The 21,547-nt window shown below is 53.3% G+C and overlaps 1 protein-coding gene across 1 annotated transcript in view; it reads right to left on the bottom strand.

Annotated features, from left to right (window-relative positions):
- The window catches only part of IGSF21 (immunoglobin superfamily member 21), a 233,973-nt gene that overhangs the window by 2,672 nt on the left and 209,754 nt on the right, over nucleotides 1–21,547 (bottom strand). The window contains exons 5-6 of the mRNA XM_045063847.1: nucleotides 10,884–10,999; nucleotides 7,573–8,047 (exon numbers count right to left, since the gene is read on the bottom strand). Of these exons, the coding sequence (XP_044919782.1) occupies nucleotides 7,573–8,047; nucleotides 10,884–10,999 (591 nt within the window). The remainder of the gene's footprint in view (nucleotides 1–7,572; nucleotides 8,048–10,883; nucleotides 11,000–21,547) is intronic.

The following is a 21,547-nucleotide window of genomic DNA, read 5'->3' as shown; positions in this document are numbered from 1 at the left end:
GGTCACACAGTGAGGAGGAGCCAGGACAGAGCTCAGCTCTTCTTCCCCTCTGCTCCAGGGCTCCTTCTACTAGGTAATCTGCCCAGTAGGGTTTTCTGAAATCCCTAGGTTGGAAGTGGCAGGGGAGGCAGACAGGTGTGGAGGGAACATTCCCTTCCGTGGGCCTTTGACTTCCCTTTCTCCTCCCATTCTTGTTTCTCTTCTTTCAAGGCCCTTTAGAGCTTGAGCCTGACGGCACGACACCCAGGGTCCTTGCTATCTGGTACACAAGAGAAAAGCAGGGCTAAGAGAGCTGCTGGGGCAACCACTGGGGCCTCAGAGCCTGTCCCCTTGGGTTCAGATTGGGAAACCGAGGCACATAGGTTTTAAAAGAGGCTTATCCAAGGTCACCCATGGAGCTAATCCCCATGCTTCCTGGGGTTCTTTCTTCCAGATTCAGGCCTTCAGTTGTTCAACAGGTAATTCCTGAGCCACTCCCGTGCCTGACTCTGGGTGGAGCTGGGAGCACCTGCTGGCCAGGGCCATACGCTTCTGTAGGGCAGACAGTCCGTTTGCAAACAAGCACGTAGACAGAAGGCACGAAAACATGAGAGTCCTGCAGTCGCACCGAGGGTGAGTGGTGGCCAGAGGCCCTTCCCAGGAGCTGACATTTCAGTGAAGACACGAAACTCAGGAGGAGGGTTCCGGGGAAGGAACAGCCAGGACCTGGGGCTGAGGCCGAAGTTCAGGGGCTGTGGGGGCTGGGGCTTCCTGGGCTGAAGGAAGGGCGCAGAAGACCACCCTCCACTCCGTGCCTTCTTGGTGAACATCTTCCAAGGGAGGGAGCAGGAGAAAAGCTTTGTCCCAGGCCCTGGGGCTGGCCTGGGATCGCCCCCACCTGGCCTTGCCTCGTCCCCAGCCTCTCCTTCCCACTGGGCTCTCCTCGAAGAAATCCAAGCAGCCAGCCAATGTGGGTGGTCCCCCAGGCACTCCCAAGTTCATTCTGCGAGAACAAAACTAAAGGACTATTAATTAAATCTTGAGCCAGGAATCTAAAGTGCCACATGGGGCTGAGGGAAGCATGGGTGGGAAGAGGGGGAGCGCAGGGAAGGCTTCAGCTACCATCTCTGCCCGTGGAGGGGAGAAAGGAGCCCTGGCTCCTGGGATCCCAGGGCAGGTTCTGGTCTAGGGCGTGTGGCCTTGGGCCAGTCACTGCACCTGCTTTTCGCAGGTGCACAATGACAACAATAAGAGCAACCTTTGCACACACTCTCACAGCCACCCGCCCCACTGTGCTGGTGGTCTGGGAGGCGGTGGTGTGCAGGGCTGACATTGGCCTTGGCCTGAAGTCTACTGCGCACCACGCCTTGTGCAGCACCTCCTAGAACTTCCCGACCTCTGGGTTGTCCCTGTAAGGAAACCAAGGCCTGGCAGGGCCTGGGACGGGGGTCAAGAAGCTTCCTCCCGTTCTTTTTTGACCCTCAAGGGCTGTGAAGTGAGTTTGCGGGTGCAAGCCCCGCACAGGGAAAAGTGGCCCTGAGTTATTTCGTCTGCTCTTTTTGTCCCTCTGGGATGGCACTGTCTGGCTGCAGCCAGCAGAGGGCGCACAAGGGCACCCCGCCTGAGGAGGTGTGAACCCCTTTCCTGTGCAGGTCAGTTTGCTCACTGTCCTGTGTGCCACCTGACCCTTCATGCCGAGGCCTAGGCCTAGTGACAGAGAGGAGAGGGAGCCCAAGATGCACAAGACCCCATTTCAGGCCTATCACCCATCCTGGTGCTTATGAGGTTGGGTACCAGGAAACCCATTCTGCAGGCCTTAAACCTGGCCCTCAGGAGGGTCGTGGCTTGCCAGAGGTCTGGCCTTGCCATAGGCAAGGGGGTGATAGGAGCAGGGCTTTGTGGCACACAGGTCTGTGGAGGGAGGCCCGGAGGTGGGGAGGATGGGAAAAGCAGAGGCTGGCTTCCCCTGGGGCTTCTGAGCTGCCTGCTCCCAAGGACTCCCATTCAGAGCTGACCCAAAGGGACAGTGGGGGACAGGAGAGAGGTCTGGTCCCCCATCCCTCTGAGCTCCATCCTGGCAGCCATTGCAACTACCAGTGCCTTTGCAGCAGGTGGGCCTCTGCAGCAGCCCCTCCCCCCAATCCCCACTACCTATAGAATGCTGCTTCCACAGGCCAGGCTTGCTGCTGCTTCCCGCCCTCCTCCCCCCAACCCTGAAAGTTACCAGAAGCTCCTGGAAACTGAATCCTGCCCCCCACCACCTGCTCCTAAAACACAGCATTGAGTAGGTCCAAAAGGAATGTTCTCAGCCCCTGGACTTTTCCTGATCTCCAGAAAGAGGAGGGGTCCAGAGACCCAAGGTTGGGGCCTGGGCTTCTTCTCTCTGATGGCCTGACTTGGATGTGTTAGTTCAAATTGCTGGGCCTCAGTCTCCTTACCTGTGAGCGGGGAGAATAGATATTACACTATTTGAGGAATTGCTCTGAAAATAATAATGGGGGACAGATAGGAGGCTATGATATGAAATGTAAAGTGGCATGCATCTGCCCAGAGGAGGGCAAGAGAGCCTTATTATGTAAGCTGCCCTCCTAATCTCTCCAGAGCATTACAGCAGCCTTGTGAAATCTCTTGGAAAAGCCCCTGTAGGCTTTTCCAGGAATTCTGGGTGTTCACTAAAACATCCATCCATCCACCCACCCACCTACCCACTCATCCATCTGTCCACCTACCCATTCATCCATCCACCCATTCATACACTCACCCATCCATCCATGCATGCACCCATCTATCCACCATTCATCCATCCATCCACCCACCCATTCATCCATCCATCCATCAACCCACCCACCCACTTATCCATCCAACCATCCATCCATCCAACCATCCATCCTTCCATCCATCCATCCACTCACCTACCCACTCATCCATCCATCCACCTAACCATTCATCCATCCATCCATCCATCCACTCACCATCCATTCATCCATCGATCCACTCATCCATCCATCCATCCACCTAACCATTCATCCATCCATCCATCCATCCACTCACCATCCATTCATCCATTGATCCACTCATCCATCCATCCATCCATCAACCCACCCACCCACTTATCCATCCATCCATCCACCCACTCATCTATCCATCCATCCACCCACCCACTCAGCCATCCACCCATCTAGCCCCCCATCCATCCACCCAATCATCCATCCACCCATTCATCCACCCACCTACCCATCCAACCATTGATCTACCTACCTACCCACTCACTCACACACCCATCCAGCCATCTAGCCCATCTACTCATCCACTCATCCATCTATCACTTATCCATCCATCCAACCATCACAAACCTACCCATAAACCTACCATTCCACTCACCCACCCATTCACTCATCTGCTCTCTACATATAGTTCTTTACTCTACACTGAATCTGTGTCAATTACTATGCAGGGCAATGTAGGAGATACAATGATGAATAATAACAGTAGCTGATATTGACTGAGTACTTACCCTGTCACTATGCTAAGCACTTTGTGTGTATTTGACTTATTTAATTATCCCAACAACCCAGAAAAGTATGAATTAATTATTAAACAGGTGCTTACTAAGTAACATGTTAGGGATTGTTTTGAGCCTTGCACCATGCAAACAATGCAGGTATAGACCCTGCCCACATGGACTTTAAATTCCAGAGGGGAATCCAGTGAATAATGAAACACATAATACACCTGTAGCTTGAGATAAATGTGATACCAGGAAATAATGCCACGCAAGGAGTTGATGGGACCAGGAGGAAAAGGCTGTTTGAGATTGGGTGTGCAAGGAAAGATCTTCTGAGCAGAGGGCTTGAGACTATCTGGGGCAAGAATATGCTAGGCAGAAAGGAAAGCCAGTACAAAGTCACAGAGGTGGGCCTGAGCTGGGCGTGTTTACAGGAGAGGGAAGGGGACCCCGTGGCTGGATAGATGGAGCAGAGGGGGGGAGTGATAGGTGAACACCGCTGAGATTTGGTTTTAAATATAGTGGCAGTCTTATGGGGCAATACACTCTTCTTAAGAACACAGTGTGATGAATCTTAACGTGAACACCTAAGTATCCACCATCCCAAACTCTAGAATGTTCTCATCCCTCCAGAAGTTTCTTTTATGCTTCCTTCCATCTCCCACAGGGAAACTGTTTTGATTTCTATCACCAGAGATTTTATGTCCCAGACAGTTATTACAGAAGTGGAATCATGCAGCATGTACTCTTCTGTCTGGCTTGTTTCGCTCGGGATAATGTTTTTGAGTTCTGTCCCCATTATTGCCTATAACAGGGTTTCATTTGTATCGACCAGAAGTAGTTCATGGTGCAAATATACCACAAACTGGTTCACCCATCTTCCTAATTATGGACGTTTGGTTTACTTCCGGTTTTTATGGGTGCCGTTGTGATGAATAAAGTGGCTGCAAACATTCATGTCCGAATCTTTGTGGATATACGTTTCCATTTCTCTTGGGTAAACACTTAGGAGTGGGACTACTGGGTCATAAAATAGGGGTGTTCTTTTTTTTTTTTTTTTTTTATCTTGGTAAGCAACTACTAAGAGTCTAATGTCATGGTACTCTTTTATATTCCCAGCAGCAATGCATGACGGTTCTGCCTGTTCTGTGCCTGCGCTGGCCAGGGAGGTTCGAATTCGAGAAAGAAGAGTAGGAACTTGCCGGCATTCGCTGTCACTGGCTTTTCCAACACTAGCCATTCTAGTCGCTGTGACATAGTGTATCTCACTGAGGCCTTAGTCTTCATTTTCCTGGTGATTAATGATATTATACACCTTTTAATATGCTTATTGGTCCTCTGCATGTGTTCTTTTTTAAATTTTTTTTATTTTTTTAATGTATTCTTTTTTTAATTGAGCTGTCTTGTCATAACTGATCTTAATAGTTCTTCATATATTCTGGATGCCAGTCCTTTGTCATTTATCTGTTTTGAGAGTATTTTCTCCTGGTCTGCTGTTTGCCTTTTCATGCTTCTAAAGGTGCCTTTTTATGAGCAGAAGCTCTGAATTTTGATTCAGGCTAATTTAGTCATTTTCAATTTTTCATTTGGTGCCTCTTGTGACCTTTTAAAGAAATCCCTGCCTACCTCAACATCACGAAGCTATATTTCCATGTTTTGCTTTTTAAAACCTTTCTGTTGTTGGGTTTCACATTTAGGCCTGGGATTCATCTCAAATTAATTCTCTCATGCATGCGAGGTAGGGGCCTGGGGTCATTTTGTCCTTAAGCTTCTCCGGTGGTTCAGGGCTGTCTGTTAAAAAGACTTCTCTTTCCCTATTCAACAACCTGGGGACTTTGGTCAAAAATCAATGGACTCTTTTTATGTGGGTCTATTTCTGGACTCTATTCTGTTCTATCAATCTATCTGTCCACTATTGGAGGGTCAGGGGTGGGTGTGTATCTGTGCCATGATCTGATTTATATTTTAAGTAGATCAATCAGGACAAAGAACAGAAAAGGACAAGAGTGGGAGCAGAAAGACCAGTCTGGGGGCTACTGTAAGAATGCGGACGGGGACTGATGGTGCTTGGGTTGGGTGGTTGGAGAGGAAACCGTGAGAAGTAGCAGATGTGGGACAAGTTCTCTGGTGGGACTGCCAGGGCTTGGTACTGGCTTGGACGTGGGGTAGGAGAAAAGAGCGGGAGAAGCGGGTGACTACAAGGGTTCTGGCTCCATTGATGGGAAGAAGGTAGTTGCCACCTCCTGAGATGGGTTCTGGGACCACCGCGCATGTCTTCTTGTGGGCAGTGGCATTTGAGCTGGGGAGGACGTTCCAGCAGAGGGAACAGGAAGGCTCATGGAGAAGCATGGTCTGATCTTTGCTGGCCTGACCTTCAAAGTCCCAATCAGATGGTTGGATTCTCTGCCCCAAGGTCATCTCCTTGCCCCTTCCACTGTCTTCCAGCCAAGGTCAGAAGGCAGGGGGCCCTCTGCTCTCTTGGGACCCCTCTGGTTCAGAGCTTTCTGCACAGGTTACACCTACTGGCTCTGAGGATCCTCACCACAGGCCCAGCAGGTGGGCAGTAGAGGGCAGCAGTGAAGGTGAGCCTGGGATCAGACCCGGCTGGGTGACATAGGGGAGGTACTCCAAGGCTGGTTCCCCTCACTTATGACATGGGAACGAGGATGCCATCTCTTACTGTCCTAGAGGCTCACTGCACAGGCGCAAGGAGACCTTGTGCAGAAATCATCTTGTATAGACCCGGGCCCCTGTCATTTATGAGGTCCCAATTACTCGCTGCATTCAATAGGTCAGAAAACTGATGCTCAGGTTCATGAGGCCTGACGTCACCCCAACAAGCAGCAGCTAAGGGTGGATGGGAAGCCAGCCTGGGATTTCTACTCATCCACTGTACCTTGTGGCCCTGTTGTGTCCCCCACTCCCCACTTCCCTGGGGGGCACAGCCATGCCTGTGCATGCCCCTTGTCTGTCGGTGGGCCTCGGCCTTGCCCTGATGTTGGGGGGGGGTGCTCCCATCAAGAGAACCGTGTGGGATCAAGGACAGAGCAGGTGAGTGCTTTAATCAGGTGTGGGGTGCAGGTGGGAAGGGGGTGGGGCAGGCCCGCAGCAGCACCCCCCCCTCACCATCACGGAGGTGGGAGATATGAACTGCAAGCTCATCCCTTCGGCTGCTCTGGAGTCCTTGTCTGGGCTTTCTCGCTCTCGGTGGGGATAAGGCACTGTCCCGGGAAGTCAATGCTTGGGCAAGAGGACCTGGGGACGGCTTTCTTGGGAAAGGCTGCCCAAGAAAGAGTTACGGCTGCTGTGCTTCCCTGCCTGGGGCAGGTTCTATCTGGAGGGCAGGGAGGTCAAATGCGAGAAAGAACAGTGGGAAGCACAGAGGGTCCAGAGAGAGCAGTGGGGGTGGGCTCCAGGCTGACAAGGTCCCAGCGTCTAGCACCGGGGCTGTCCTGTCGGGGCTGCTCATAAAGTCTCCATGGAATGACAAGCGAACAGGGCTCAGGACGGTGGACCACCCCAGTGGGTGCGTGAGGAGGCACAGTGAGAGGCTACAAGCGAGACTACGGGGCCACAATGTCCACCTTCCAATCCTCGTCTGCTTACTTTGAGCAATCACAGGTTCAGCAAACTTCTCTGACTCTCCTTATTCTTGATCCTGATGGACCAAATTCCCCCGACCTCTTGAGTTCCCTCAAACTTCCCTGATTTCCCTGGGACCCCTCCCCATGTTCCCCAATCCAGCCCAGGAACTTCTGAAGATTCTGGAGGCATCTGGGTGGCTCAGTCGGTTAAGCGTCTGCCTTCAGCTCAGGTCATGATCCTGGGATCCTGGGATCGAGCCCCGCATGGGACTCCCTGCTCAGTGGGGAGTCTGCGTCTCCCCGCCACCCCATCTTGCTCACTCATGCTCTCTCTCAAATAAATAAATAAATAATCTTCAGGACCCCAGCTCTGATCTGTGCCTGCCTCCTGTTTGCTCCACCTCCCCCCAACATCCCGCCAGCCAAGGACCCTGTGTCCAGGCTCCCCGCCACCCAGCTCCGCCCGGGGGGGCGGGCGGCAGCACGTCACCCACCAAGTCTTACCCAGCGTGACCTCTGCCTGCATGGGCATCGACAGCGCTGGGTGCTTGACCTCACAGCTGAAGAGGGCCTCGTTGTCGATCTGCGGGTTCAGCGCCCAGGTGAGCAGGGCGCGCACCTCCACGGTGCCGTCGCTGCCGGGGGCGTGGCTGTGGCGCAGGAAGTAGATGGGCTCGTTGCTGTGGACCCAGCGCGGGAACTCGCGGCTCACCACGGTCTCTGGGACGTTCTCCGTGGTGGGCTGGAAGAGGATGCTGGGGTCCGGGGTCAGGCTGCGGGCGGGGCGCTCTGTGTAGGGACGCCCGCCCCGGTTCTCGGCGTCCAGCAGGGACAGTGACCTCTGCATCTTGGTGTCATCCAGGTCGCGGTGCAGGAGGCTGCGGAAGGGCCTGCTGTCCTGGAGGGGACCAGAGCTTGCAGCCGGCGGCTCGGACAGGGGCACAGCCTCTATGGGTTCCCCACCGCGTTTGAAATAAACCTGAAATTGCAAGGAGGGTGTGGGAGAGACTGGGTGGGAATGACCTCGACCTCCCCATGGCTTCTCAGAGGAACCAGCCCGAGAATGCCAGTTCCTTCGAGACCTCCTCCTCCAGTTCCCTCCGGCACCCCCAGCACGAGTCAGCTCAGGTCCACGGGGAAACACAGCCACTGGAGGCAGAGGTTGAGGGCATCTTCTTTACCAGCAGGTGAGCTTCTCTGAGCCCCCCCCCCGTTTCCTCGCTTGTAAAGGGGAATAAGAGCACAGACTCCTTGGTCGGGGCTGTTGGATGCTTAAGTGACATGGTGTCCCCAAACAGGGGCCCGCAGCAGCCACCTGGGCTCCAGGCAGCCCGCCCCTGCCCACCTGGGGACAGCCTGCGGAAGAGGGAGAAAGTGGGCGGTCACCAGAGAGTAAAGGAGCCTTCGGATTAAGAATGAAGAGGAAAGGATCTCAGCGTGGGCGCCTTTTAGAGGTTTGGACCGGAAGGAAGGAAACAGGTGCGTGTGTGTGGGAGGGCGCGGCGTGCGGGGATGAGACTAAAGCCCGAGTCTGCTCGCTTTCTCTGCTAATGGGGAATTCAAGTTCAGAGAGGCGGCATTTAATTTAATTTGCTGTCTTTTTATTTTGGTACAGGCGCCCAGAGGCCTGTGGGGATTGGGTGTATTTCTTTAATAAATCAGATAAATAAATCGATGGGAGACAGGGAGACAGGAGAGCAGGAAGCAGCTTTCTGGGGATGCTGGTGCAGGTGAGGGGAGGGAGGAGGATGCTGAGAAACAGAGAGGGGGGGTGGGGGGAGGGAGAGGGGAGGGGGACTGCGGTAGAGGCAGGAAGAAGAAGTGGGGGGTTAGGGGTGAGGAGGGAAGGAGAAGGGGGGGCTGTGGCTGAGGGGAAAGGGAGTGGGTCGTGGGCAGGAGGAGGAGGGAGTGGTGGGGAATGAAATGGGGGACAGGGAGAACCTCTCAGCGTTTATAGCTCCAACAAAGAATCCCATATGCACGTAAAAACCTGCTTTGGATTTTTCTTTCTTTCTTTCTTTCTTTCTTTTGAAAAGTGCTTCAAAAGCAGATTTGTAATTTATACCAAGAATTCTTTTAAGTTCTGACATCCCAGGCACATGTGCGATGCCTGGAATGTGGGGAATTAAGGATCCTATGTGTGTGTGTGTGTGTCTGTGTGGAGAGAGAGAAAGATGCCTTTAACATCTATATCTGTATTCAACTACATAGATATGTGAAATTGAGTATTTTATTGCCGTATCTTAAATGGCAGGCGCAGGCAGGGGCTGGGGGTGGGGAGTCTTCCCGCAGCCCCGAGGCTGTAAGGAACCTTTCTTTGTATCTTCTGGAAAAGAAGTTGTTCTTTGGAGAAAAAGGCCAGCTTGTCTGATTATAGGAAGGCCAGACCTCTTTGGGGTTCCAAAGGGGGAAACTTGGGGGCCAAATCCTGCTCTCACCAATCAGTGGGTTTAAAATGCCCTTTTTTTTTTTTTTAATCTGTTTCCTTGGGACTACAAGGTGGCAGCATATGGGCGCCACCAAAGGCTTGTCTCCCCATCCCTGCCTACTGCTCTACCTGTGCCTGGGTGCACCTACCTCTTTCCCTGTCTTGGGTCTCTCTGCACCTCTTTCCTGCCCTGCCCTAAGAAGCTGGGTCTATCTGCACCCAGGTCCTGGAGTCAAGTTAGCCTGGGCCCCCGGGTCACCCCATTACATCATACCTGTGAGACAGATCGGGCTCTAGAATGCCTTGTCTCCCCACCTTGAACTCTAACCCTACCCATCCTCCACTCCAGCCCTGGCCCCTCATTGATCCTAGTGATGTATGAAACTCACAGGGGCAGGACTGTTATACAATTCTCTTGGAGGAAGGGCAACTCGCTTTTAAACGTTTTATACATGAGGCTTCCTGTATCTCATTGAGGCCAAATAGGTCCTGTTGCTTCTAAAAATCTCAAAATCTGGTGGCTCCTGGGGGGCTCAGACCAGTTCAGTTCAAGAGCTCAGGGTCTTGAGATCAAGCCCCATGTTGGGCTCTGTACTCAGCTGGGAATCTCTCTCCCTTTCTTCCTTTGCCCTGCTCACCAACACCCTCTCTCTCAAATAAATAAATAAATAAATAAATATTTTTTAAAGCTGAAAATTTTAATGTTATCCCCTTCCTAAACCTCCTTGCAGAACCTGAGGGGCAGAGGTTTCTGCTCAAGGTCATTCAGTGCATGTGGCAGGGCCGGGGCTAGAACCCAGTTCTCCAGCTTAGTGCCTCCCACCCCTCGGAGTGGCCATGACAATGACTCGTGAGCTGGGGTGAAAGATCTTGAAGCAGTTAGGTTGAGTCTAATACAGAGTTGGACCAAAAAGGGATTCTCTCTCGTCTTCCTTCTGTCCTTTCTTCCCTCCTTCTGTCCTTCCTCCTGCCCCTCTTTCTCCACAGTGGACTTGGAGCTGGAGTGGGTGACTCGGGACATGTCCTTTCCCCTCTCTGGGTCTCATTTGTCTCCATCCTGTTCAGTAACTGGGGCAGGAGTGTGCTTGATGCCGAGCTCCTCTAAAGATGCATGTGTAGTTCTGGAACTCGAGGGTCCAGAAAAAATGGGGCTGTCTGTGCCGGGATCTTGGGAGCAAGGCAGACACATGGACACCTGGGGCAAGGGGGTCAGATGAGTGGATGGGTTCAGACCTGGGCGGATGGCGCTGAGTTAACTTATGGAGACCACACCCTCTCCCTTTATTCTGCAAAGTGGGCACTGCGGTGACATGGCCAGCTGGACAAGTCACCGAGAAGGGTGGTCCAGCAGGGGCTGGGGAGGGACTGGGCACTCCACGGTACTCACTGTGGGCGCTGGTTTCCCTCCGGACACGATGCAGACCAGCGTGAAGTTCTGGGCTTGGTAGCGGCTGAAGGGGGCTGGCATGTCCGCGGCCACCACTTCGATGGAGGTGGGGGGAGCTACCCAAGAGGGAAGCACAGCGAGACAGAGGTTTAATGAAAGATTTGGGAAGAGTTTGCAGATGACCTATGATGGGCCAGGTCCCGGGGTGGGGGCTGGGAGCAGGAAGGGGAGGAAGTTACTCGACTCCAGCGGTGCCATTGGCATCAACTCTAGTGGGAACGATGTCCGGGCTGGGCACACAGGCAAGGGCTCTGCCTCCTGGGGCAGACAACCTGCTTGCGAAGGTTAAATGTGGACCATGCAGTTAAATGTGCAAAGTGCATCAGCAACTGGGAGGTAGAACAGCTATAGAGAGGTTCCTGCCCGAGCCTGAGGGAGTGACATTATGCTGTGATCTGAGGAAGCAAGAGCAGCTGGAGGACAAGTGTGGCAGGTGGAGGGAACCGCACATGCAAAGGTCTGCAGCATGTTGGCCCAGGGCAGGGGGTGGTGGGAGGCAGCCCGGGGCAGCGGCTGGGGTGCCGTGCAAGGAGTTGGGGACCAGAGGATGTGGTGTCCAGGGGGCCTGAGAGATGTGCAGGGTGGGGGACAGCACCGCTGATGGTCGGTTAGTGCTTGCAGTGCTGTGCTGGGGCTGGGTCCTACCAGCTCATGAGACCTCACTGTGCCATTTTCAGGACTGATGTCAAGCAGTTGTTGGACTGCTGGTCCCTGAAATCGGCCACAGCAGGTGTCTTTACACCACGGAAATTGGCAGCCACTACAAATAAGGCTTTTTGTGTGTTTCCTTCCCCTGCCCCAGCTCCCAGAAAGAGGGTTTCCCAGCACACCACTGGTTATGAGTTTTTTCCTTTGTCCTGAGAGCAGTGGGGAGCCATGGAAGGGTTTTAGGCAGGAGCAGTGACATGATCTGAATTGCATCTCGGAGACTGAAAACACAGACGGTGATTCAGGCTAGACAGGCTGGCCATTTAGAGCAGGCTGATGACAGCAGAGAGTACATGACTTGGAGAGACATTTAAGGCCAAGCTGCTGCTTTCCTTTCCTTTTGGAAGTTGGCTTATCTTGGCTGGTCCCATCTCCCACCGGCTCTGCTCTGCCTGCCGGCCACCACTGGCTGGTATGACAAAGCCAGAGCTCCAGGGCACTGTGCGCTCCACAGCTGGAGCCATCGGGAGCTCCTGGGTCTGAATCCCAGATGTCACCCCACCTCCATGTCCTTGGGCAAGTTACCCAAACTGTAAGCCTCAGTTCCGCAATTCACAAAACAGGAGTCAGACTGGGCAGACGTCCGTGAAAGATGAGTGAGTTACTAGATGTGTAAAGGGCTCAGCACAGGGTCGGGAACTGCTCTTCTTAGGATTCCCACAATGGTTTCCCCAGCCCCTTATGTTCAGCCAGGGTAGGGGCTAGAATCTGAGAACTTCAGTTGGTCAAGCCTATCCACGTTATCTTATCCATCCTTGGGTCAAGAGCAGCGGCGGGGGGAAGCAGAGAGAAGGAATTGCCATAGGTCTTTCCTTCCTGCACTTCCTGCAGGGGCTTTTCACTCTAGTTAAGTTTAATTAAGTTTGATAAACATTTCCGGATACCTACTCGGTGCTGGGCATGGTGCCAGGCACCTGCTGTGGGCGCACAGTGATGAAACACAGTGACAAGAAGCCCACAGGCTGGGGCTGGGGGAGGGGGCTGGTGACAGCCGCCCAGCAACTCTATTTTAAGGTCTAGTGAAATGAAGCCAGGTAGGAGCCATCCATTCATTCAGGCAGCCGCCACGCAGCCGCCACGCCACGTGCTGCTCTATTGGCAAGGGAAGCGGAATGAACGAACGGGAAACAATGGGAGAACAATAGATACAGAATTGTAATTAAGTGTAAGATTGTAGGAAACAGATGGTGAGTGGGGTAGGAATTCGGAGAGGGGAAACGCACACCGGAACACATCCATTAGCCAGAAGTCCCAGATTCTGCAATCTAACTTCTCAAACTCCAGCAAAACACCTGGGTCCCCACAGCAAGAACCGACGACTGGCCAACATGATGAGCCAGGAGCTGTTCTCAGCCCTTAGCGTGGGTGAATTCATTCCACCCTCCCCATCAGCCTAAGAGGCGGGTTTATTTAATTCCCATTTTATAGATGGCAAACTTAAGAGTTGAAGGAAATTGCTCAGGGGTTCACAGAGCCAGGATCTGAATACAAGCGCCCCAGCTCTGACATGAGGTTGTGCCACCCTGGTCTTTGGAAAGAAGAAAGGAGTTTGTATCTACCTTTAGCCCAAAGTATGCCCATCTGAGCCACCAGGAATGCTCATTTAGTGGCACAGCTCAGCCTTCATAGATGCTTTGTGATGCAGATCCCTCGGGAGCGCTCCCGTGGGTGGCTCTACTTACATCAGCTACCCCTGTGACAAAGGGACCGTGCCAGTTAGAACTGTGGCATGAACCTCTGGCAGCACTCAGGGTGTTTGTGCAGGTGTTAAGTGTACCCTGCAAGACTCCTACAGGCTCAGAAATGGCATGGCCACCTTCAGCGTCACTCATTCTTTCTCACTTTCATCCACACCCTTAGAACCTTCCTTATAGGACCGCTTTGAGGAGGAGACGGCAGGATGCTTCCAGGATGCCTGGCCGTGCACTGTAGCGGAGTTCATTATGATCTGTATCGCCGTTACCCGGGAGGTGGCGCGGGGCAGGGGTTAAAAGCATGGGCTGTAAATCAGACTACCCAGAGTTCAAGAAGCAGCTGTACCACGTACGTGCTGTGTGATCTCGAGCGAGTGGTTTGACCTCTCTGAACTTCAATGTCCTTATCCGTGAAATGGAATTACAGGGTACCTGTGATGATTGGATGGAAGGTGTTTTGAAAGGGCAACCAATATACGTCAGGGGCGCTGATTAGCAGTTGTGATTTACTAATGTACTTTCCTGAGGCTCCTTGCTACTGGGCCGGAGAATGAAAGGTCTCTGCCCTTGGGGTGTTCACAGTTCAGTGAGAAGACCAGAAGTTACCCCGGCTGCACACCTTCCAACATAGCAGTCAGCTCACCCCATGTGGCTGTTGAGCCCTTGAAATTTGGCTTTTTTGAGTTCTTCTGTGTAAGCGTAAAATACGCACTAAATCTGGAAGCCCATTGTCAAAGGAATGTTAAATGCATCACTAATATTTTATATTGAAATATAAATTTCAGTATACATTTGATATGCTGAAACGATGTTTGGGCTCTACTGGACTTAATAAATAGGTTATTAAATTTAATTCACCTTTAAACGCTTTTCTCCGTGTGGTGATTAGAAAACTTACATATGTGGCTTATATGTTGTTTCTACTGGATCACACCCATCTAGACCTTCCATTTTATAGGTCAGTAGACTGAGGTCAAAGAGAGGGAGAGGTTTGCCTACAGTCACACTGTAAGTCAGTAGCAGAGCCTAGACTGGCACTTGGAACTTCTGAATGCTGGCCAAGGTTCTTTCCAGAGCATAGGTACCCCCCTGCCCCCCAACATGCACGTGCACACACACACGCATGCACACGCACTTATCACCACTCTGGAGATCTGCACCCACGTCACGCAGGCCGCCCACGCAGACAGACCCTGATTGGGAGATGTGTTCCTGTCCCTCGTTATTTTTCTGAGCAGGTCTTAGCAAAATGTACAGCTAATCAAGCTCGTAAGACAATAACAGATCTCAGTTGTATGGACAATGACACAGCAGAGCTGCTAATATCCGTGTGGACAGCCCCGGCTTCCCACACTCGCCCCACCAACATAGTCCTCAGTCGCTGTGTCCCAGGAAAATGTCACTCTGCATCTCGCCTCCTGTCTCCTGGTGGAGGGCTCCGAGCGAGCGCAGGCAGCCGGGGAGCTGTCTACACCTGGGAGCCCCTGGCTGTTTACAGATGCTTCCTTCCACACATCACATCATCCTCTCCTTCCTCCCTCCTCCCCTTCCTGTCTCCAGCCCTCCTGCCTCCGGCTGCCTCCTCTTCCCCGCCCCCCCCCACCCCCACCCCATTGCCACATCTGCTCCCATACCCATGTGCGCCCCTTCCCATCTTCATGTCCGTCTTCACTCTGTCTCCCCAACCCCACCTCCATGCTCATCCCCATACCCAGCCTTCTTACATTCTCTGATCAAGGTCAAAGCAAGCACCCCGCTCTGTTCCCCATGCCTGTTATGGATGTGTGGCCCCCGGAACAGGGTCCAGTCCAAGGCAAGTGGCCAGCTGCTGGCACAGGTGTAAATTTCATGCAACTTCCTAGATGAGAACAATCCCAAGGTCCAAGCTGGGCTCCAGAAACAGCAGGATAAAGCAGGCCACTGGGCTGTGAGCCATGGGGCAGAGAATGGCAAAGAATCTACACACACCCCTGCCTTGTGGGTGTCCCTCTCCCCCACTCTTCTGCAACATGTCCAGTGCCCCCATCACGAGTGTCCCGTTGCTGTGAACCCTGGGAATGTCTCTTCAGATGCTGGTGCAATGCTCTCCTGGGTGGCGAGGAGGGGGGTGCCCACCAGCAATATTTCCCTGAAAGGACCATCCTCAGGGGATGAACCACGGAGCAGGCATCATTGGATCGGGAGGGGATGGGTCCATGGGGCTGAGAATCTAGCCTTGAGCAGAGCTTCAGAACTGACAAGGCACTTCCAGACACACGGCCAGCCCTGGACCAGCAGAACCTCCCCGGCTCTACATGTCCATGATCAGAGACCACCCCCCAGAAAACGCCCCTGGATCCCCGGACCCCACATCAAGTCAGCCAACTTCCCAGTTTTGTTTGACTTGGTTTTAAGCACAGAAGACTGCAGCGAGAAGTTCCCTGGACAGATTGTGTCTAGCATCAGGAAAAGTAAGGCAGCTTCTCGGCTGCCTCATCTGCAGCCATGGCCACGGCCACAGCCACCCTCTGCTGCCCCGTTCCTTGGGCCGCCAGGGGAGGGAGGGTCTGCGGTTATTTTATTCTTGACAGTTCACATCGACACAGCGAGGTAATGGTCGGGTGATCGGTTTTATGAAATTAACTCTGAAATATTGCCTGTCTTTTATCTCAAAAGCAGGACTTTGTTTCGGTCATCATAACTCACTTTGAAGGTAATATGATGGTTCTTGGCTCTGTAAATCACTCTGTAGCCTTTGGAATTTGGGAACACGAACCTGTTCTTACAGAAACCCCAGCAGGCCCCTGTCGAACTGCAGCTACTGGAGGCAAGTTCTCTCCCCATCCGTGAGGTCCTCCCCGGCCCCTGCCGGAGGACCGGCTCAGACAGAGTCACACCCAGGGTCCAGCGCAGGCTCTGGACCAACAGCCCATGGAATCATGGGTAAATTCGCTGACCCACCAGGCGCCAGTCTTCCTACCTGTCAAGTGGGTTCCATAAAACATACCCTGCTAACTTTTCCACTTCCAGGCTAGAGAGAAGCAAAAGAGAAAATGGACGTAAACCTTCCATAAGGACATCAACGTTCTGTACAAACGGAAAGGATTATGTATATGACTCTTCTACTGCCTACACCCCTCCCTGGGCTGAGGGAGCTTCTTTCTCTTCCAGGAGGGGCCAGTGTCTAGAGGAGGGGAATCAACTCTCCTATTCCCTGGGTCCCACAGTGTGACGGTTCTGAACACACTCCAGCTCTGACTACCATTTATCATGGGGCGGTAACCAATTAGATTTGGGGAGGGGTGGGGGAGAAAAAAGACAAGTTCAAAATTATATTATTTGCAAAAATCCATTCTTTGCTCTCAGCATGCCTGCTCTATTGACTGCCTTCCTTTCAATCAGCAACCAGTCATTATACCGTATCTTGAAAGAGAGAGAGAAAAAAAAAAGAGCCACCCACAACATAGATATGTCTGTGCCCGAGTCCCTCTAGGTTCCCTGTTTTAAATTCTTCCCTTTTTTGGAGGGGGTCCCCCATTTCAGTTTCTTTCCATCCTCTCTACCACATCTATAAGGTGCCGCTCAAAAGAGCACCTCCTCCAGGTAGCCCTCTAGGAAGCTACCCTGCTTGAGCCACACTGAGCTGCCCAAGGTTCCTCCTGCACCTCACTCCCCTCCCCTGTGCCCTGCACAAACCAGTCCTTCTGTGGGTTAACTCTGCTTCTTCCTTTAGAACTGTCCTCAGGTGCTGCCTCCTCCAGGCAGTCTTCTAGGACTTTGCAAGACTGGGTTAGGGCTTATCCTCTGGACAGCCAGAGCATTCTCCTTTTGTCATTCACACAGGTGCTTGTCATTCTGTCCTGGGTCCACATCTGTTTCTCCACGAGACTGTGCTCCCTGAAGTGTGGAGCTTTGTTCTTCCATCTAACCTCAGCTAGTGCAGGCCTGACACACGTGAGTTCAAGTTTAATTCCTGTTTCCTTCTTTCCTTCTTTTGTCTCAGCATGGGCAAGCGCACAGCCTGTTTGTGGAAAGGAATCCCATGAGACCTTATAATACTATGGACCCTGCCTTGCCTTGACCAAGGCCACCTTCTCTGTTACCATGCTCCAAGCACACTGAGAATCTGGTCCATGAACATCCTAAGCTCCTTCAAACCCCAGGGTTTGCATATGTTGCTGCTTTCTGCTGAGCTTTTTGCATGGTTGGGTCTTGCTCATCTATCAACTATCAGCTCAAGTGTCACCTCCTGATCTAAGGTGGACCCCCCCCCCCATTTATTCTCTGTCACAGCTCTTTGCTATTTCTTCACAAAGCCTGTCATAATGTTCAATTATTTCATATACTGGTTTGTATCTGGTCTTTTTCTCCGACACCCCCACTAGAATATGAGCACCAGGAGGGAAGGGGAGCCTCCTGTCCATGGTCCATCCCAAGCACCGGACACACAAGGATTCGCTCAGTAAATATGTGCCATGTGAATGAGTGAATGCATGGGGGATGGACCCAAGCACGGTGCCCTCCAATCCCTGCCCCATTTGGAAGGGGTTGAACTCTCTGCCCCCTCCAAGATCCTCCCTCCTAGCAGAAACCCCAGGAGGAAGCAGACCCCACCCACAGGAGGGGGACTTCAGCAAGAAAAAGAGAGGGGGAAAGCACAACACTTTGGTTTATGGGAAAATTAAATATTGAACTGAGTAGTAACAGCAGCCAAGGGAAAAAAAAACCTGACAAAAAGCCCCCAAATGGAGCCACCATCAGTGACAAGAGAGATAAACGCAGCGTCTGTGCTTATATGGGCTGCAAAAGGCCCTGCTATGAGGCAGCTGCTGAGCCCACCCACCGCCCCCTCCAACTTGACAGTGGGTGGGAGTCCGTGGGCTGATGCGGTGGTGACGGACCTGGGTCTAGGTCATTGCCCGTGTGGGCAGGTACTGCCTGGGATTCTCCCTGCCCGGAGTTGGCTCGGGGGTGGGGGTGCTTCTGAGTGGACAGGGTCACGGGGGAACTTCCGGCGGCTGCAGGCACCATCCATCCACCCGCCTTCCCCTGGGCGGGAGCTGGCTGGCAGCGCCCGGTTCACCTGCCTCGCCCCTCCCCTGCCAGCTGTTGTGTTTTCGCAGCAGTGGAAGATAAAATTAACAACCCCAACTGGAGGCTCTGGCTGACTGCTCTGGGGGAGCAGGGCGGGGGGGGGGGGGCGTGCCGAAGGGGGGTGCAGCATGTGAAGCGGAGAATCGGCGAGGCTGGGCAGAGCGGGATCCGACACCGGTGACTGCTGATAGAGAAATAAAATCCTGCGTGTGCGCGCTCGCACGCACGCACACTCGCACACTCAAAGTGGGTGGTGGGGAGGCCAGGCCACAGGTTTTAGTGTCGGACCTGGATGTGTATTCTGGTGCAAAATGATAGACTATACATTTCCCCTGGTGGCTCTCAGCGTGGACCAGCAGCATCGGCCTTACCCGGAGCTTGTGCAAATTCCCGAGTTCGCTTCCAGACCTGCTGCATCAGAACTGGGGGTGGCGGCGGGGGTGGAGGGGTGGGGGCGAAGGGGGGAGGGTCCAGCCATCTGAAGCCTTCAGGGAGATTCTAATGCAGGCTCCACGTGAGAACCGCTCTTTTTGACTTTTGTGAGCCTCCGTCTGTTCACGCCGAAGTTAGGGATAATAAGACCCACTCGGTGGTGGTCGTCTGTGCATCGAGGACTTGGTCCACAGTAGGTGCTCAGTGAACGCTGGAGATTATTACTGGCAGGGAGAGCAAGACCCAGGGGAATTAGTGAGGCTCAATCTGGTTGCTCCAGGCCCCAGAAGACAGACCAAGGGTAGAACTCTCTGGATGGAGATTACGGCTCTCTGCGCTGAGTCAAAGGACATCAAATCCCCAAATCCGCACCACCCCCCACTTCCAAGCAGTTCAATTTTGGGTTCATGCCTTGATTGGCTGCTTCTCAGCGGCTCCAGCTTTCTGATTGGCCTCCTAGGCCGTCAGTCCCCTTGGGGCTCTCCTCCCTGTGCCTGGGGTTTCTTGGCCGGAGGAGGAGGCAGCGTGCTGGGTCGCCACTCCGCAGCCGCTGTGGGAGGCAGGCTCAGCCCCTCCACGCCGTTGTAGTTTATGTGGCAATAGAGCAAATGTGTTCAGGCCCATGATAGGTGCCATTTCTGCGGAGATGAAATCTATGGGGTGTGACATGAATCCGTTTTAAATAGCAGCAAGGCTGGCTATTTGGAGGATGTTTTCAATGTATCCCAGAGGTATATATTACACACATGGGCGATTTCACCAGGTGCCGTATTTGTAGCTTTATGAAAGACGCCTGCGGAAGCCTGCGGAAGCCTGGGGAGGCCCTAGTAAGCAGGGGAGCACACTCAAGATCTGGCCAGGGGCAGCGGCACCCAGCTCAAGTTCTTACTGCTCAAGTTCAAGTTCAGCCCATTCTGTTTCTCCCCCACTCCACGCCCACCAGAGAGCACTGAGAGGGAGCTTGGAGACCTCCCCTTTCCCCCTAGCAAGACCTCTGTTCCTTTCCAGCAGAACTGAACCCCCAAACACCTGGGCCTTTGTGTTCTGGGACTTGGAACTGGGCTCATCCTTGACCTTGGGCAGCTGGCCCTGAAGTCACCACCCTCCTGTCCACAGTCACTGTCGCCCTTAGGCAGCTGCTAGTTTCCTGGTCTCATCCATAGAGCAAGGATGATATTGGTGTCATTGGTCCACGGAGGGCACTTGTGGGGACTGAAGAACATAGCAGGTGTCCCCCCCCCCCCAGCCAAGCTCCCAACAGAACCCCAGCTCCCGACCCCCACCAACCCCCAGCTCAGAGCCCTCTCTTCCAGTAGAAGATTTCCCGGGGGGCCCCTGCGGCTGAGTCTCCCTACTCTCTCAGCATTTTAGGATTGATTTCTTGAGTCAGAGGCCACTTGCTTCTCATAAAGCCAATTCCGGGGCGGGGATGGGGGTGGTGGGAGGAGAAAAGGCAGGAATGGAGCAGAGGAGCTGTGCAGAAGGGGCATTTGGTGGGATGGGGATTGTGCATGTTTTCTCCTCAACATTGTACGATGAAAATTTTCAAGCCCAAGAAGTTCAAATAACTGTCCAAGGACCTCTCCTGCCCCCACTGCCCAGGTTCTAGGATGAACATTTAACTGCACTTGTTCTGTTGCCCATCTATGAGACTGTGGGAGAGGCAGAGCCAAGCTTCATTGCCAACAGGATGGACCCTTGGCTGGGATAGAGGGGCTCGATCCTGGGGAGGTGGCCTCAGAGATCCGGCATAGGCGGCCTGTCCCTCTGGCCTTGCTGGGGCCCCATCTCTGAGCGCTCTAACCTCGTCCTTCCCCAGGTTCTGCCCTGCCTCTGTCCTTTCCTCTGTAAAATAGGGATTGCAAGCAACAGTCCTTAGTCATATGTGCTAGCACCTAGTCACAGGACCAGTGAGTCACAGGGCCATTGTGAGGACGGCCTGAGCTCCTATCTGTGAAGTACCTAGCAGGACACCTCATGCGGGCGAGCCCATATTCCCACTGGCCATTCCGTTTGTGAACAGCATCTTCCATCCCTGGCCTGGAACAGCATCTGGCCTCTGCCTACACCGCTCACTCTGGCCGCAGGCCTGGGAGCTCCTTGCGCTAGGGATGCGAGTTCATTCTGCTGGCCGGGGCCTGAGCGCGGGGAGCACAGGGCAGTTCCCAGCAAGAGTGCTCTGAGTTGATGTTTGCAGGGGTGACTGGAGGGGAGGCAGATTTGCTCAGTGAGCATCCCCTTCTGCACCTGAAGTGGAAGGCCCACTGAGTCCCCAGGCACAATGGGTGGGGTGAGGGGTGGGGAGGGCCCTTGATCATCATCTATGCTCATGGTGGTCATTCTGTGACAGGGTCCATGATAAATGCTTTTCTGCATTAGAGCCTCACATAACCCAGGAAGTAGGGATTATTATGCCTATTATATGGAGACAGAAACTGAGATGTTCAAAGGCAATGATCCACAGCTCTTCGGCCAGCAAAGACCAAGGCTAGCTCTTGAACCATATCTGGCTTAAGTCCCCAGTCCAGGATCACAACCCTGCACCGCCTGGCCCTCCATCTCACCAGCTCTGGGCTTTCTCTCAAAGCGTTGCTCTCCTCTGCGATGCAGTGACAGGGCTGGACCACGTCACTGCTCACACGTGAGGCTCGGAGGGGGGCAGGTCTGGAGGGAAGCGACAGCAGGAGGGGTCAAGGT

Source organism: Mustela putorius, unplaced genomic scaffold, assembly GCF_011764305.1.
Source record: "Mustela putorius furo isolate JIRA1106 unplaced genomic scaffold, ASM1176430v1.1 tig00003853_pilon_pilon_pilon, whole genome shotgun sequence".
In the NCBI taxonomy this organism is placed as follows: Eukaryota; Metazoa; Chordata; class Mammalia; order Carnivora; family Mustelidae; genus Mustela; species Mustela putorius.
Note: the sequence above shows the minus strand (reverse complement) of the source record. Positions and strands in the feature narration are given on the sequence as shown.